Source organism: Cibotium barometz, chromosome 19, assembly GCF_041138505.1.
Source record: "Cibotium barometz isolate CiBa-2024 chromosome 19, ASM4113850v1, whole genome shotgun sequence".
In the NCBI taxonomy this organism is placed as follows: Eukaryota; Viridiplantae; Streptophyta; class Polypodiopsida; order Cyatheales; family Cibotiaceae; genus Cibotium; species Cibotium barometz.
The window spans coordinates 33,854,533-33,869,997 of record NC_141064.1 but is presented as its reverse complement, the minus strand read 5'-3'; the positions used below and the strand labels follow the sequence as shown (position 1 = coordinate 33,869,997).

The 15,465-nt window shown below is 39.3% G+C and overlaps 1 protein-coding gene and 1 long non-coding RNA gene across 3 annotated transcripts; both read left to right on the top strand.

Moving 5' to 3' along the window:
* The first annotated feature begins 1,053 nt into the window (after positions 1 to 1,053).
* LOC147628497 (uncharacterized) lies at positions 1,054 to 3,372 on the top strand. 2 transcript variants are annotated; one of them, XR_015268123.1, is made up of 4 exons: positions 1,054 to 1,989; positions 2,106 to 2,225; positions 2,356 to 2,461; positions 3,219 to 3,355. It is a non-coding gene; the product is annotated as an uncharacterized LOC147628497 (long non-coding RNA). The 2 variants fall into 2 exon arrangements; XR_015268124.1 differs by having other exon boundaries at positions 1,408 to 1,989; positions 3,233 to 3,372.
* On the top strand, positions 2,512 to 5,000 carry LOC147628496 (silicon efflux transporter LSI2-like). The gene is made up of 3 exons (XM_086813667.1): positions 2,512 to 3,852; positions 4,022 to 4,211; positions 4,377 to 5,000. The coding sequence occupies exons 1-3, from the start codon at positions 2,605 to 2,607 to the stop codon at positions 4,637 to 4,639; spliced, it is 1,701 nt and encodes a 566-aa protein (XP_086669793.1). The 5' UTR covers positions 2,512 to 2,604; the 3' UTR covers positions 4,640 to 5,000.
* The last annotated feature ends 10,465 nt before the right edge of the window (positions 5,001 to 15,465 follow it).

Genomic DNA, 15,465 nt, shown 5'->3' with positions numbered 1-15,465 from the left:
CAAGAAATAGAGAATAAGAAACTAACAAAAGCATGAGTTTGAATATATAATAAAATATGTAACAACTGCATGAGATTAAGAATCTAAATGCTGCATGAGTTTAAACATTTGTGTGGTCTTATTTTAGCAAAGTTAGGCCTTTGGTATTCCTTCCATATATGTAACAAGACATTTATTTTGTTAGAATGGTGACATAACAAAGTATAACATAACATGCTTGTGTCAAAAGTTCTTTGTGCATGGTGATATAACAAAGTGTAACACAACATGTTTCATTGTGATAAATTCGTCTACCATTACTAGATTTGAAACTTTGTCTTACTTAGTACGAAGATTTTCCATTAATGAAATGATATGCAGCATGTGATTCAAAAATTGTGTGACAATTAGGAGTGTCTCCTTTTAAAGTTTTGCATGCTTGCTCTCTGTTGTTGAAATTGGTGGTGGGATTGAGATAGAGAGTGAGTTTGGAAAGGAAATTAAGGTCCATGTATTCCCATGACAATATGTAATGATCCCATAATTGTGGTATTTACATTAAAAATTATATGATATGAGAATGAAAACCATATGTAGCATTAACGAAAGTTTTGTAAACCTTAAAAATTTAATTTTCATTGTTGATTATGTAATATCTTCTTGACTAATTTATATAGAATAATCTTCTTGTAATTAATTTTAAAATCCTATATATTCGCATGGCATATCAATTAACTACATCAACGTGTGAGAAAGCTCATTTACATACAACTCAAGTTGAGAGGACATCCCATTAATTAAGGTTGTTTTTAATAATTTGGACAAATGATTGTACCTTATGTTTATTTTATTTTCCTTTACATCATAGTCCAAGTTGGACAAATGATTGTACCTTATGTTTATTTTATTTTCCTTTACATCATAGTCTAAGTTCCCACTTATTATGTAGGCATCTTCCATGAACTTTCTTTTATGTAGACATAAACTTTCCATGTAGCTACCTTCTATGTGCTTTCCTTTTGATAAAGACTCATCATCATCATGGTCTTCAAGTGCCTCTGCTCATGTTGCATCATTATCATACATATGTAGGTAGGTACCTCCTAGATGTTTTTTGCACGTTATCTAATTGGATGGGTGAACGAGGGGGATTGAACCCGTGCGTGATGATAGATCCCAAAACATGTTTTTTAGGAGAGAATATTTGAAGGGAAAAACTATTAAGGCTTAGGATTAACGTTTTTTTTAAAAGTAATGAACTCTATTCTTATCTCCCTCTTTTGCTATGTCGGTGTCTTGATGCCATGCATCCATGTTAACGTCTCTCTCACAATAAAATAGAGAGGGGAAGGATACGATCACAGTCTCTCTCTCTCTCTCTCTCACACACACACACACACACAGAGAGTTGAGAAGGGCATTATGCACTTGTCTTTTTCTCTTGTTTATCTTGTGATAGCTCTCTCTCTCTCTCTCTCTCTTTTGTTGAAGGCAAATGGAGTATGAACGATGTAGGGAGGGGTAACCTCTTCCACAAGCTGAGCGAAAAGAGAAAGAGAGGGATGTAGAGGGTGGTGTCGAGAAGGATGGGGAAAAGAAGAGGGGGATAACCAAATTAAGGAATTAGTTTATATGAAGGTCACTCACAAACACTTAGTGGGTCTTGCCACCACCCCCATAGAAAGCATTTTATTAGTCCCTTTTAATTAAATAGGGCAGGGCTTAGGTTTAATTTATTTTCTAAACCTTAGCACACTGCCACTCCTATAAGATGGGCATCTCGAGACTTGCATAACAAGTCCTCGAATAGGCGTACGCGATCGCTTCTGGGCTTCTGTTCATCGCGGTCTGGCTCCCCCTCCCCCTCCCCCTTATTTTGCTATTTTCAAAAATATATGTAAGAAATATTATGGTGTTTTTTGTTTTGTTTTTTGTTTTTTGAACTCGCGATGGTCGTTTCATCGGTTTTCATTGGCAGGAATTTTGCAAAGGAAATTAGGAACCATTTAGGTATATTTACAAAAAGAAAATGCATATTTTCCAAAATTAATTGACAGGTTCGCGATCTCTTCCATTTTGCTTGTTTGAATTTTTGGAGGCTCGTCTATTTCAAAATTAATTGATAGGTTCGCGATCTCTTCCATTTTGCTTGTTTGAATTTTTTGGAGGCTCGTCTATTTCAAGACGTCTACAAGACGAGAATCGCCATCACTCGCCAACCTCTCGGCCGCCCTTCTCACTCACTGGTAAGTCTTGCAAGCATCCTTCGCATCCCCTCAAGGCTGGACTATCCAAAAGTTGGCATTTATAGCAGTCCTTGCATTGCCTGCCTCGTATAATTATGTAGCTTATAAAAGCCCTCATATGTTCTTGCAGTCAAGCCACCACATTACTAAATAGCAATGGCTTAAGCAGTGGGTTGAGCATCATCTACAAGCTACCTCCTGTGTGCAATTCTTCCCCAGTTTGAGGTTTGCTTCTGGTAAGATATACATTAGGTTCTCTCTCTCTCTCTCTCTCTCTCCCCCCCCCCCCCTTTTTTTTGCCACCCATCTCTTTGTTTTGGAAATTTTGGGTGGTTTCAAGGCCGCCCACATTTCTGCTTTCAAGACCCACCTTGCCGACATGGCTCTGGCGGATTCTAGGACTGTGGTGCTTGGGAGCATCTCTTTTCTAGTTTTTTGGGTCTTGGCAGTTTTCCCATCTTTCAAACTGCTGCCCATAGGGCGCACTGCTGGAGCTGCGGCAGGGGCTGTTCTCACTGTGGTATTCCATGTACTGTCCCCATCTAAGGCCTATGAGTCCATAGATCTCTCTATTTTGGGCCTTTTGTTTGGCACCATGGTTGTAAGCCTGTACCTTGAGAGAGCTGACATGTCTAAGTACTTAGGAAATGCCCTCTCTTGGAAGAGTCAAGGCGGCAAGGACCTCATGTGCAGAGTTTGCATCCTAAGTGCCATCTCTAGTGCCCTTTTCACCAATGACACCTCTTGTGTAGTCTTGACTGAGTTTGTGTTAAAGCTCTGCCGGCAGAAAAATTTGCACCCTAAGCCTTTCCTCATAGCCCTTGCCACCAGTGCCAACATTGGCTCTGTGGCCACCCCTATTGGAAACCCTCAGAACCTGGTCATTGCTGTCCAAAGCGGGATCTCTTTTGGAAAGTTTTTGCTTGGTTTGCTTCCTTCCATGCTGTTAGGAGTCTTAATAAACACTGCTCTTTTGCTTATGGTTTACTGGAGGCTGCTTTCGCCAGTTGAGGACCTGGAGGGAAGAGGAGTTGTGGGGGGCTTGGACAAGGAAGGGAAAGATAACCTGAGTGTGTCTCCATTTAGTAATCTTGAAGATCTCAAAAGCCCAAAAGATGGGTCGTACAGCAATGCATCATCATTGGGTTTGCATGGCAATGCATCGCCAGATGGCATTGATAAGCAACCATCTTTGGAGGCTACAAATCAAGCGTTCAGTTGTTCAAAAGATGAAAGCCTGGATGAAGGATGTGCCTCCTCCATAGAGCATGATCTCTCACAAAAATGCAATGGTTTACAGATAGTAGTTGTTGAAAGGCAGCATGGGCAAGAAGACTATGTCAAAAAGTCTTCATCACCACTGCCCACTTCACCTGCTTTGGAGGTACTACAAAGCTGCTCGAAGACTCCCTCAAGAAGTGCATCATCTTTTTCACTTTTTGAAGAGGAGAAAACAAGTTCTGTGAAGAAATGGAAAAGGAGGTGCTGGAAATGTTGTGTGTATTTTGTGACAGCCGGCATGCTGGGGGCACTACTTTCCGGGCTGGATCTTTCATGGAGTGCACTCACGGCTGCAGTTCTGCTGATGGCTCTCGACTTTCAGGATGCTGGGCCCAGCCTTGAAAAGGTGAACACTGATGCCTCCTTATGGTTTTCTCTGTGTTGTATGCAAAAAGTTTATGGTTGTGATTTCTATTGGCATACATCTACATGGTCACATCACCATATCAAGAGAGTTTGGGAATGAGAAGGTGCACAGCATGGGTTTGATGTTCTGTTTTTGTGTTTCTATGCAGGTGTCATATCCACTCCTAGTATTTTTTGCCGGCATGTTCATAACTGTCAATGGCTTCGACACAACTGGCATTCCAGGAACATTTTGGGATTCTGTTGAGCCGTATGCACGCATCAACAGTGCCAGTGGTGTTGCAGTCCTTACACTTGTTGTGATAGTGCTGTCTAATGTTGCTTCAAATGTACCAACTGGTGAGCTCCAAAGAAATTTAAACTCTTTTGGCTGTGTGGGCAATATTAAGAGCCTTACATGCCTTGTCATGCTTTCTGTGAAAGTCCTCAATTGGCTTATTGCTTGATTTTTTTCCATCCAAATAGTTATGACATCAACATTTTTGTTTGTCTTGTGTGTTGCAGTTTTGTTACTGGGATCGCGAGTCTCGTCATCTGCAGCTTTGAATGGTGCAAGTGTGACAAGGGCATGGCTCATCCTGGCATGGACAAGCACTGTTGCTGGTAACTTGACATTAGTGGGCTCTGCTGCAAATCTGATTGTCAGTGAGCAAGCAGGGAAGGCGCAGCTTCTTGGATATGAGCTCACATTTTGGAACCATTTAATGTTTGGTCTCCCATCAACTCTGCTAGTAGCTGCTGTTGGCCTGCCCCTGATCAGAGGTTGAAGTGTTTTGCTTGTTTTTCAGGCAACTTAAGCACACAGTTCTTGTGCTTCTTGTGCTTCAGTTATGTGTTTGACAACCAATTATGTGAGAACCTAGGCTGTCTGGTGACTTGACTTTAGTGCATAGTCACAAGGGAACGTTGTTCCAAGCTCTTGGAACGGGGGAACGCGTTCCATAGAGATAGCCGTTCCCGTTCCCGTTCCAAAATGGCACCGCAGACCATGTAAGAAATATAAGTGAACTATGTATCATGTAGAACACATCTATGCATTATCATGGCCACTACTGAGATGGTTTGAGGTTCTTTCTTTACTATGCCTCTTTCCAAAGCATTTACAGATATATAAAGTAAATTTATAAACACATTTATGCAATGATGTGGCGTTCCCGATTCCGTTCCCTTTTATTCAAGCTTTTCGTTCCCGTTCCAAACAGTCATCCGTTCCCCAAAACGTTCCCGTTCCCTTGTGACTATGCTTTAGTGGGCTTTGCCACAAATCTGATTGTCAGCAAGCAAGCAGGGGGCAGACAGCTCATGAGCTCACTTTTTGGAACCAATTCATGTTTAGTCTCACATCAACTCTGTCAGTAGCTGCTCTTGGTCTGCCTCCAATCAGAGCTAAAGTATGTTGCTTGTTTTCCTGGCAAGGTCCATGGATTGTCCATTATGTTTGAGAGGAGGTTGAAACTTGCTAGCTAAGTTGGTTTGCGATAGACAGTCTATGGTTGTTTGATTCTCTCGGCAATGGGCATAAACAATTCGTTAAATGTGGATATTTCGTTGATCAGGGAATTGTGAAGATATTGGAAGCTTATATAGATGTATGTGATAAAAGTCTCTGCAGAAACATAGTTTGGTCAAGAAAGATCATCTTTGGTTTGCTAAGTTCTAAGCACAGTTCTACGTTGAGGATCATCAAACCATGGGGAACCTTGCTAGTGGTAACTACCTTTGCCAACAAGGGCTATAGGGAGTTTTACAACAATTATGTCTCTAGAGGCATATTTGAATCAAGGAAAATAATGGGTAATATCACAACCTTTCTATTTTAGATCTTTCACCACTATCTTGCCCAATAAAATTTGAATTAAGGAAAGTAATGGGTAATATCATAACCTTTCTATTTTAGAGGTTCTCTCTCACCACTATCTTGCCCAAGAAAATCTAACCTTCAAACAGTTTCTTGATTTGTTCTTTGATCATTTAAAGTGGGTGTGTATTCACAGAATGTTGACAACCCCCTTGTTGTGTTTGGAAACATGGCATTATCATGCCCAACTCTAGTGCTACTCATTTTGCTCACAAATGGCTACATCATCGACAAAGGGCTCACATTTGCAGTGCACATCTTAGTTTGGATCTACTAATATAATGGCTTTATAGAGAGAGATGCTTGCAAGACCTAAGTGTTAGACGTTGATGTGGCTTTTTCTCTCTCAGAGCGAATTCGCAGGTGAAAATGCAAAGCACGTTTTCTGGTCTCCAAGCCTTAAATAATTGCTTGCCTTGTATAGAACTTGGGCATCACACATTGTAAAATCTATGTGAATAGCCACTCATAAATCAAGTTGACCTGTTTTTTAGTTTCAAATGTGAAAAAGAACCTTAGAAAAATAGAGGTTCCTATTATGGATATTTTTGCCAAAGTAGCCACAATTACTTGGCTCAGACAAACTACCTAGCACCCTATTAAGATTGTTATTCACAGAATAACCATGTGATTCACCTCTTGTTTCAAATTAAACTTTTTGTTAGAAATAAGTTGTTGCCAAGTGGGGAGTAAAAAGGTTACTAAAACACTACTTTGGGGCATGACTAAGAAACTAGAATTCTTGGACAGCTCTGCTTGGGGTCTCTTATGTATAGTTACATTTAAAATACGTAGTACTAGGGAGACAAAATCACATGACCAAGAAACTAGAATTCTGGAAAGCAGTGCTTGTGGTCTCTTTATGTACAATTATAGTTAAAATGCATAGTACCAAGGAGATGAAATCACATGACCTAGCTTAGTCTAATCTTGTGTTCTTAGTGTTACAATTTTATGGAGTGCCATTGAGGAAAACTGAGTGCCATTGAGGAAAACTGATTTGAATTACCCATGAACATGAAATCAAGAATGTTATTGAAAATGTACATGTTACAGTTTTTTTGAGAAACAAGGGAGATGCTTTGATTGTTGAATATAGAAGAAGCCTCTCAGACACAAGCCTTGCATAACATGTTAACCAACATTGGTCCTTGATAAATTTATCATTTTAATTATAGAAACACTTCTTTTTGTACATGAGTTTACGACTGAGGAAAAAGAAAATGAAAAACACCATACACAATCTCTACCATACACAAGGTTTGGTAGAGAGATTCTCTCCATCTCTTCCGAGAATATCTCCACACATCCTAAATCTTCTCATGCTACCCTTTATTCTCTCCCAGTAGATACTTCTCACCTTTTCACAGATTCTCACTCATTTATAGATTTTCACTCATTTATAGATTCTCTTTTACAGCCTCGCTTGTTCCCGCACACACCCTATTCACTTGTATATCTCAACACCACTACCATCGCCTACCTTTCCTTTGATAAAATGCTTACATTCTATTTCTCTCATACTTTAAAGCATGCAAGCTCCACATTCATTTCAACCAATTGGTCCTATATATACCTTGTCTCTTTTTTATTTCTTTTAATTCTCTAATAATTATTTTATATTTTTATAGTTATTTATTATTTTATCATCTGATAATTATTCCCCCCCTCTCCCACATCTTTACTAAATCTTATAATTTACTAATGATGTTAATTCTTGCATTTGATCCACCATAGCTCATCACATTGTTGCAAATTTAACGTGGTATCAGAGCCTAGCTTAGAATCCATCAAATTTATGAGCCCATTATCTTACTAATCACCTAGTTAATTAGGAGTAGGAAAAAAATCAAATTTTTAGCTCTTTTTTCAATTAACCTCTGTACCCCCAGCTGGTGGAGGAGCTCTCTCTCCATTCACACATAACATTGGCCCAAACCTTTTTAGCCAAACATAGCTACACTCCCTGCGCTTCAGCCCATCTACTCAATTCGTCAAACCGCCGGCTACTCTGCTCTGCTGCAAATCACGATTTCTCAGGGGCCTTTTTTTTGAAGCAAAATTGAGATCTTCTCTTCCACAGATACAATGGGTCTAATGCCTCTTGGTTCTAGGGGTTTTCAAAGGTGCTCTACAAGCTGGTGAAGACAGTTTTTGATTTCATCAAGTCTATAGTGAGATCCAAGCTCTCCATCAAATCTGCAGATGACTTTGGTAAAATAGAGATTAAGCATTCAATGTTTGGTCAAATCTTGTGTTTCTTGGCTTAATCCTCTACTAGACTAACTGCTATTGATGACTTTGAAAGGAGTTGAGCTCATTTGAACTCTAAGCCCCCCAGATCTGGACTCCCCGCAAACTCTTTTTTTGCACACAAAACAGAGGATTATTTTGCTAATCAATGATTAATTAGTACTAATCACTATATTTTAGTGCAATTGAGGGTTCAAATTAACCATTGGGTATCTGATAGCAATCTTTATAACTTCAGATTACAATTCGAAGATGGTTTGATACTCCAATTATTCAGTACAGATTTGTTATCCTTGGTTTTATGTAATTTCTGGTGAATTTATGCTGATAAATCTATTGTAATCATCACCTTAACACCAGATTGAGTTGTAAACGGGTAGACACTGCCCTTGAATCTTGAAATTGGATCAAGAGGTAAGACCCCTTCACATCATCATGAGCACGGCACAAGAGATAGCCAAATTTAATGGGGAGCAGTTTTATACATGGCATGGCAAACAAAAACCATGTATTTGCTCACGAGGAAAAATCTGTGGGGACTAGTTGAGGGAAGAGATGAATGCCCAGAGGTGAGTGGGAAAAATGAGTGGAAGAGCAAGAATGAAAAAGCATTAGGACTCATCGCACTCAGTTTAAATGATGAAATCATTCATCACATCACAGGGATACAATGGGCAAAAGATGCATTGGATGAACTCAATAAATTATTTGGCACTCAAGCAAAAAATTCAAAGATAAATCTGTTAATGCAATTCTACAAATTGGATATGAAGAAAAGTGAACCTTTAATCACACACTTGAACAAATAAAAAAGCATTAGGTAACAACAGCCATTGGCAAGAAAGTAGAAGATGATGAGGCACTAGAGCAGTGCTTCTGAAGAGAGTGTGGACAAAGGTGAATATGAAAACATTGTAGCAACCTTAAAGAATGTACCTGAATTGAAGCTGCACAAGATAGAAGGAGCTCCACTAGAGCAAGAGACCAAGGTCAAAGAGAAGAAACGGCTGGACTCAATAGCTAGAGAGGAAAAAGCATTCTTCACCTCAGGAGGATTCTCACGACGAGGACGAGGATGAGGAAGAGGAAGAGGTAGAGTAGGAGGAAGGACCTTCACTTGCCACAACTGTGGGAAGCTAGGACACATGGCAAGAGATTGCCTACAGCAAACCCAGTGGAGAAGGAACGAGGCAAACTTCATGGAGGCTCCTAAGGAAGTGGAGTCAGATCATCTTTTGAGAGAGAGAGAGAGAGGCCCCCCACAACCCAATGTAACCTGCCCCAACAGAGTAAAACCACCTCTGAGCCACCGATGATGTAGGCCATGTCGTAGATGTATGTGTGAGCACTTTAGTCAAGGTCACGGGCACTTGTAGTAGCCTTGGACACATAGAGAGAGAGAGAGAGAGTGTGTGTGTGTCAAGGACTATGAGTTTAGGGACTTGAGGCACTGGTCGCGTGGACTACCAAGTAAGAGGGAAACTTGGTATAGGGTCCAGGTGTGCTAGGATTATTCACTTGAGGGGGGAGGTGTTGAAATATACAAGTGAATAGGGTGTGTGTGGGAACAAGCCCTTAGCAAGAGGCTGTAAAAGAGAATCTGTAAATGAGTGAGAAGCTGTGAAAAGGTGAGAAGTATTTACTGGGAGAGAATAAAGGGTAGCATGAGAAGATTTAGGATGTGTGGAGATATTCTGGGAAGAGGTGGAGAGAATCAAGCAAAAGAGGTGGAGAGAATCAAGCAAAAGAGGTGGAGTGAATCAAGGAGAGATCAGTGGGATTAGATGCTTAGATTTAAACTCTATAAATTGAGTCATTGGCCTAATGAGAATTTGCTGGTTTTTTATTATCCATGCCTACATTAAGCTATCAGTTAATTGCTCACTAATCATATCTTAATTATCATCTAATCTCTTTACTAATGATGTTGGTTCTTGCATTTGATCCACCATAGCTCATCACATTGCTGCAAATTTAATAGGTGGCACTTTGGTGTTTCTAGATTGCAATGAAGAGCTAGAAAAAGTTGTGTGGTGTCACTCAAGTAAAGATGATACAAAAAAGTTTCAACTTCTACTCAGCTAAATTTTCTAAGTAAACATTTAACACTTTCACACATAAAATTATAAGACTTAGTAAAGATGTGTGAGAGGGGAGAAAAAATACATCAAAATACTAAATAACTGTAAAAATACAAAATAATTATTGTGGAGCCTCGGTACTTTAAAGTATGAGAGAAATAGGACGTGAACATTTTATCAAAGGAAAGGTGGGTGATGGTGGCTACACTTTGGTGCTTCAAGATTTCAATCAAGAGCTTGCGTACTTTAAAGTATATAGGACATAAACATTTTATCAAAGGAAAGGTAGGTGATGGTGGTTGCACTTTGGTGTTTCCAGATTACAAGAGGTAGAAAAAGTTATGTGCTGTCACTCAAGTAAAGACGATATGAAAAAGATTCAACTTCTACTCAGCTAAATTTTCTAAGTAAACATTTCACACTTCCACATACACACACACACACAAACACACACATATACTTGCAATTTCAAGGATTGCACTTGATGCCTCCTCCCCTATCTTCCCCTATGTAGCCTTTTCCTTCAAGGGGCTAAGAAAACACAATCTCCTTTTTATAGCATATGGCATCTCTTCGTTATATTAAGAATCTCTTGCTGCATAGACTACCAAAACTGCAAACCATCGTTGAGACTCGATGAGAGCCTCAACTTGTGGGTCTGTGGGACGAGAGAACGAGGATCCATGCCATATCTATACAAACAAAGAAAATATTAAAAAAATATTATGAAATGAAGACTTCCCAGCTCTAAGTCAATTGACCACAGGAATCATCTCATTCCTCAAAACATAAGAAATAATCAAATATTAAGATAATATTATTAAATGAAGACTTCCTAGATCTTTAAGTCAATTGACCCCAGGAATCATCTCATTCTCCAAAACAAAACAAAAAAAAAACCAAGAAAATAAAAAAAAAATTTAAACAACTAGTCCCGGCTCTTTAAGTCAAATGACCTCGGGAATTAATACATAGACAATGCAATAACCACCACGAGAATTTAACAACTAGTCCCGGCTCTTTAAGTCAAATGACTCCGCTATTCAAGCTACACAAGCTATGCAAGCCGCTATTATGCAAGCTATGCAAACATGCAAGCCGCTATGCAAGCCTCTATGTAAGCATTATGTTTAAATCACTATGCATAAGCTATGCAAGCCGCTTGTTGAAGCTATGCAAGCTGCTACACAAGCCTTATGCAAGCTAGAGAAACCTTATGCAAGCATTATGTTTAAAGTACTATGCATAAGCTTAAAACACTATGCATTATATTTAAAGCACTATGCGTTATGCAAGCCTTATGTAAGCCGTTACGCAAGCCTTTCATAAAGTATTATGCATTAGACTTTATGCATAAAGCATGCATGAGGCCTTATGCAATAAAGCTTTAAGCATAAAGCTATGCATGAGGCCTTATGCATAAAGCACTATGCATAAGGCCTTAAGCATGAGGTCTTAAGCATAAAACTATGCATGAGGCCTTATGCATAAAGCACTATGCGCGCATAAGGCCTTAAGCATGAGGCCTTAAGCATAAAGCTATGCATGAGGCCGTATGCATAAAGCTTATGCATAAGGCTTATGCATAAAGCACTATGCATAAGGCCTTAAGGATGAGGCTTTAAGCATAAAACTCTACATGAGGCCTTATGCATAAGGCTTATGCGTAAAGCTATGCATGAGGCCTTATCCATAAAGCTTATGTATGAGGGCTTATGCATAAAGCATGCATGATCATTATGCATAAAGCTTATGCATGAGGCCTTATGCATAAAGCTTATGTGCAAACCTACAAAACAAATCCCCAGCACCCACCAAGGGTGCAATAATAATAGAGGAAAGATATGAAAGCACTTACCTCTTTTTCGTGATGTTGAAAGAGAGGATTAGAGGACCTACAAAACCAACAAAAGGTTGAGGAAAAGATTAATAATACATATGTACAAAAGCTTATGTAAGCTATGCCGCTATGCAAGCCCCTTGAGAGCCCTAAGCCTTATGTAATAATACATATGTACAAAAGCTTATGTAAGCTATGCCGCTATGCAAGCCCCTTGAGAGCCCTAAGCCTTATGCAAGCCTTATGCAAGCTATGCTAAAGCTTATGCATAAAGCATGTATGAGGCCTTATGCATAAAGGTTTAAGCACAATGCTTTATGCATGAGCCCTTATGCATAATAAAGCTTTAAGCATAATGCTTTATGCATGAGGCATTATGCATAAAGCATTATGCATAAGGCTTATGCATAAAGCACTATGCATAAGGCCTTAAGCATAAAGCACTATGCATAAGGCCTTAAGCAGCATGAGGCCTTAAGCATAAAGCATGCATGATGAATTATGTATAAAGCCTATGAATAAAGCTATGCATGAGGCCTTAAGCATGAGGCCATATGCATAAAGCTATGCATGAGGCTTATGCATAAAGCTTATGCGCAAACCTACAAAACAAATCCCCAGCACCCAAGGGTGCAATAATAATAGAGGAAAGATAGAAAAGCACTTACCTTCTTTTCGTGATGTTGAAAGAGAGGATTAGAGGACCTAAAAAACCAAAAAAAGGGCGAGAAAAAGATTAGTAATGCATACATACAAAAGTTTATGCAAGCTATGCCCCGCTATGCAAGTCTTATGCAAACTATGCCGCTATACAAGCCTTATGCAAGCTATGCTAAAGCTTATGCATAAAGCATGCATGAGGCCTTATGCATAAAGCTTTAAGAATAAAGCTATGCATGAGGCCTTATGCATAAAGCTTATGAATAAATCGAAAAGAGAGGAAAGAGAGAAAAGCATTTACCTCTTTTTGGTGAAGTTGAAAGAGAGGATTAGAAGACCTACAAAAAACAAAACAAAAAGTTGAGAAAAGAATTAGTAAAACAAAACCCTAAAAGTGTGAATAGCATGGATACACAAGGAGGTTTAAGCCTTATGCATAAGGAGGTTTAAGTATAAGCCTCTTATGCATAAGAGGCCTCTTATGCTGCATAAGCCTCTTAGGCTTATGCATAAGAAAGAGAGAGAGAGAGAGAGAGAGAGAGAGAGAGATAGAGAAGAGAATAACATTCAAAAATTTTAAACATAAGAAGCTTATACATGAGAGAGAGAGAGAGAAAGAGAGAGTGAAGAGAATACCAATCAAAAACCCTAATTCTCAACATACCATTCAAAAACCATGAATATATGAAGAGGTGGGCGTGACAAGATTACCTTGTGAGGAATCGTCTTTGGGAGGAGACTTGAGAGCAGACTTTGTGAGGAGAGGACAAAGGGTGAGGTGCAGCCATCACGAGGAAGAGAGGGTTGCAAAAACTTAGGGTTATGTGCAACAGAGGGAGCAGAGGGGAAGCGAAAATAGTTGCGACGTCGATGAGAGATTATTTGATTTTTTTTATTATAACAAAGCGAGGCTATATATGGGGCTATTTACACTGTAAATAGCTGCGCAAATAGCCACGCAAATAGCCGCATAAATAGCCACCGCCGTAAACCGTGCCAGATCGCAAATTCGTCCATGGTTCCTCTCTCACTTCCATCTCTCTCTAGTTTGCGTGCGGCTATGTTATGTGGCTATGTTGTAGTGTATCATGCACGCTCTATAGATTAGCCTTAACATTGCTCTCATAATTACATCATTTTCTTGCATTATTGTAGGTCTTGCCTTTTTTGAGTCCAACTTTGCTCAACCACTCGAGGTAAGCTCTTACACAATATCTTTTTCTATTTATATTTTTCTTGTTTACACTCGGGTGATGGGGTTTAGGGTTAGTATGCATGCTCTATGCACACTCTATGCATGTTCTAAGGCATGCTCTCTTTATGCATGTTCTAAGGCATGCTCTCTTTATGCATGCATAGAAGGGTCTTCTAGGACTTAATCGAACTAACATAACTTAATCGTAACTATTTGTATTGCAATAGGAATCCCCCGTTACTTTAGAGTATACATTATCTCTTTTTTGCATGCATAGAGTATGCCAAATAGGATTATGCATAAGGCTTACACCTATGCAAAGATAAATCTCTTGTGTATGCAGCTCATAGGCTTAATATGCATAAGGCTTAAACTTATGCATGTGGCTCATGCATAAGGCTTATGGCTTATGCATAAGGCTAATGCTTATAAATAAGGCTCCATATCATCAACCAATCATGCATAAGAAGATTATAAGAGTCTATGCATAGTCCCTATGCATATAAGACTCTAAGCATAATACTATCACATAGTATTATGCATAAGAGTCTATGCATATTCTTATTCATAAGACTCTATGCATAATATTGTTATATAGAGCTCTATGCATAATACTTTATGTATAGAGATCTATGCATACATAGATAGCTATGTGCATGTATGCAAAAGATTCCTAACATATCTTGCATATGTTTTGTTTTAAAACTAATGCATGTTTAGTTTTGAAGCTCCCATGTTTGGTGATTTGTGAGACTACATGTAGGATGAGATTAGATAGTGAGGTTGGAGCTCACCTCACCCGTTCCTATCTCATCGAGTCCTATTACCCCTAGTGCTTGGAGTGATGCTAATGATGCATAAAGTTCATGACACAGGTCTCATAGTATTCGTATAGCCGCCGATGCACGGTACTGGTATACGTGGAGGTGGTGGTAGTGATACTACTACTCCACCACATGTATCATCCTACAAGTTCTGTTGAGACTACTCCATGTGCTACTCGAGGTTTCACTCCTATAGCCACTCCGAGTGTCACTCCTACTAGAGCCACTGTAGGCAACATCACTTCAAGTTTCACACCGGCAAGCACTCCTTATGCTCGCACTCCAATTACTCCTCACTCTCTAGCAGGACCATGTACTATTATAGATGCTATGATGATGGGTCCATCATTGAGAATGAGCTAGATGGGAGGGTACTGATGTGTATGCATCAGCTTTGTAGTGTATAGTTTGGCCACCACGATATTCTCACACGAAGTAACACGAAAAACTCGATGAAGAAAAGAACTACATTATTGTGAGCAGCTCCATAGAGAGTGCCTTGTGCCAACCCAAAACAACAATCTAACAACAAGTGGTGCTCAAGAGAATGAGAGACGTAATGAACCATCGAAGGTCCAAAGTGTGGTACGCAATAAAGAAAGGAAAGAATAAGCCCCCGTGTCTCGACATTGATGACTAGAAAAAGGTAAGGCTAAGGTTCGTGACACCCCCAACAAGTACAAATAACAATGGGAGGCTACTAAAGCAAGCCTTGAAACTTCTCATCTTGGTAGCATAGGTGGCACGGAGCACTTTAATACAAACTTTTCATATTAAGCTTTCATCCCTTTCTTTCTAATAATAATGTATGTATGAATTATGATGTAGACCTATCATATATGCTAAATATTCTTCCTTGAATGTGTGTAGATGGAAGTAGAG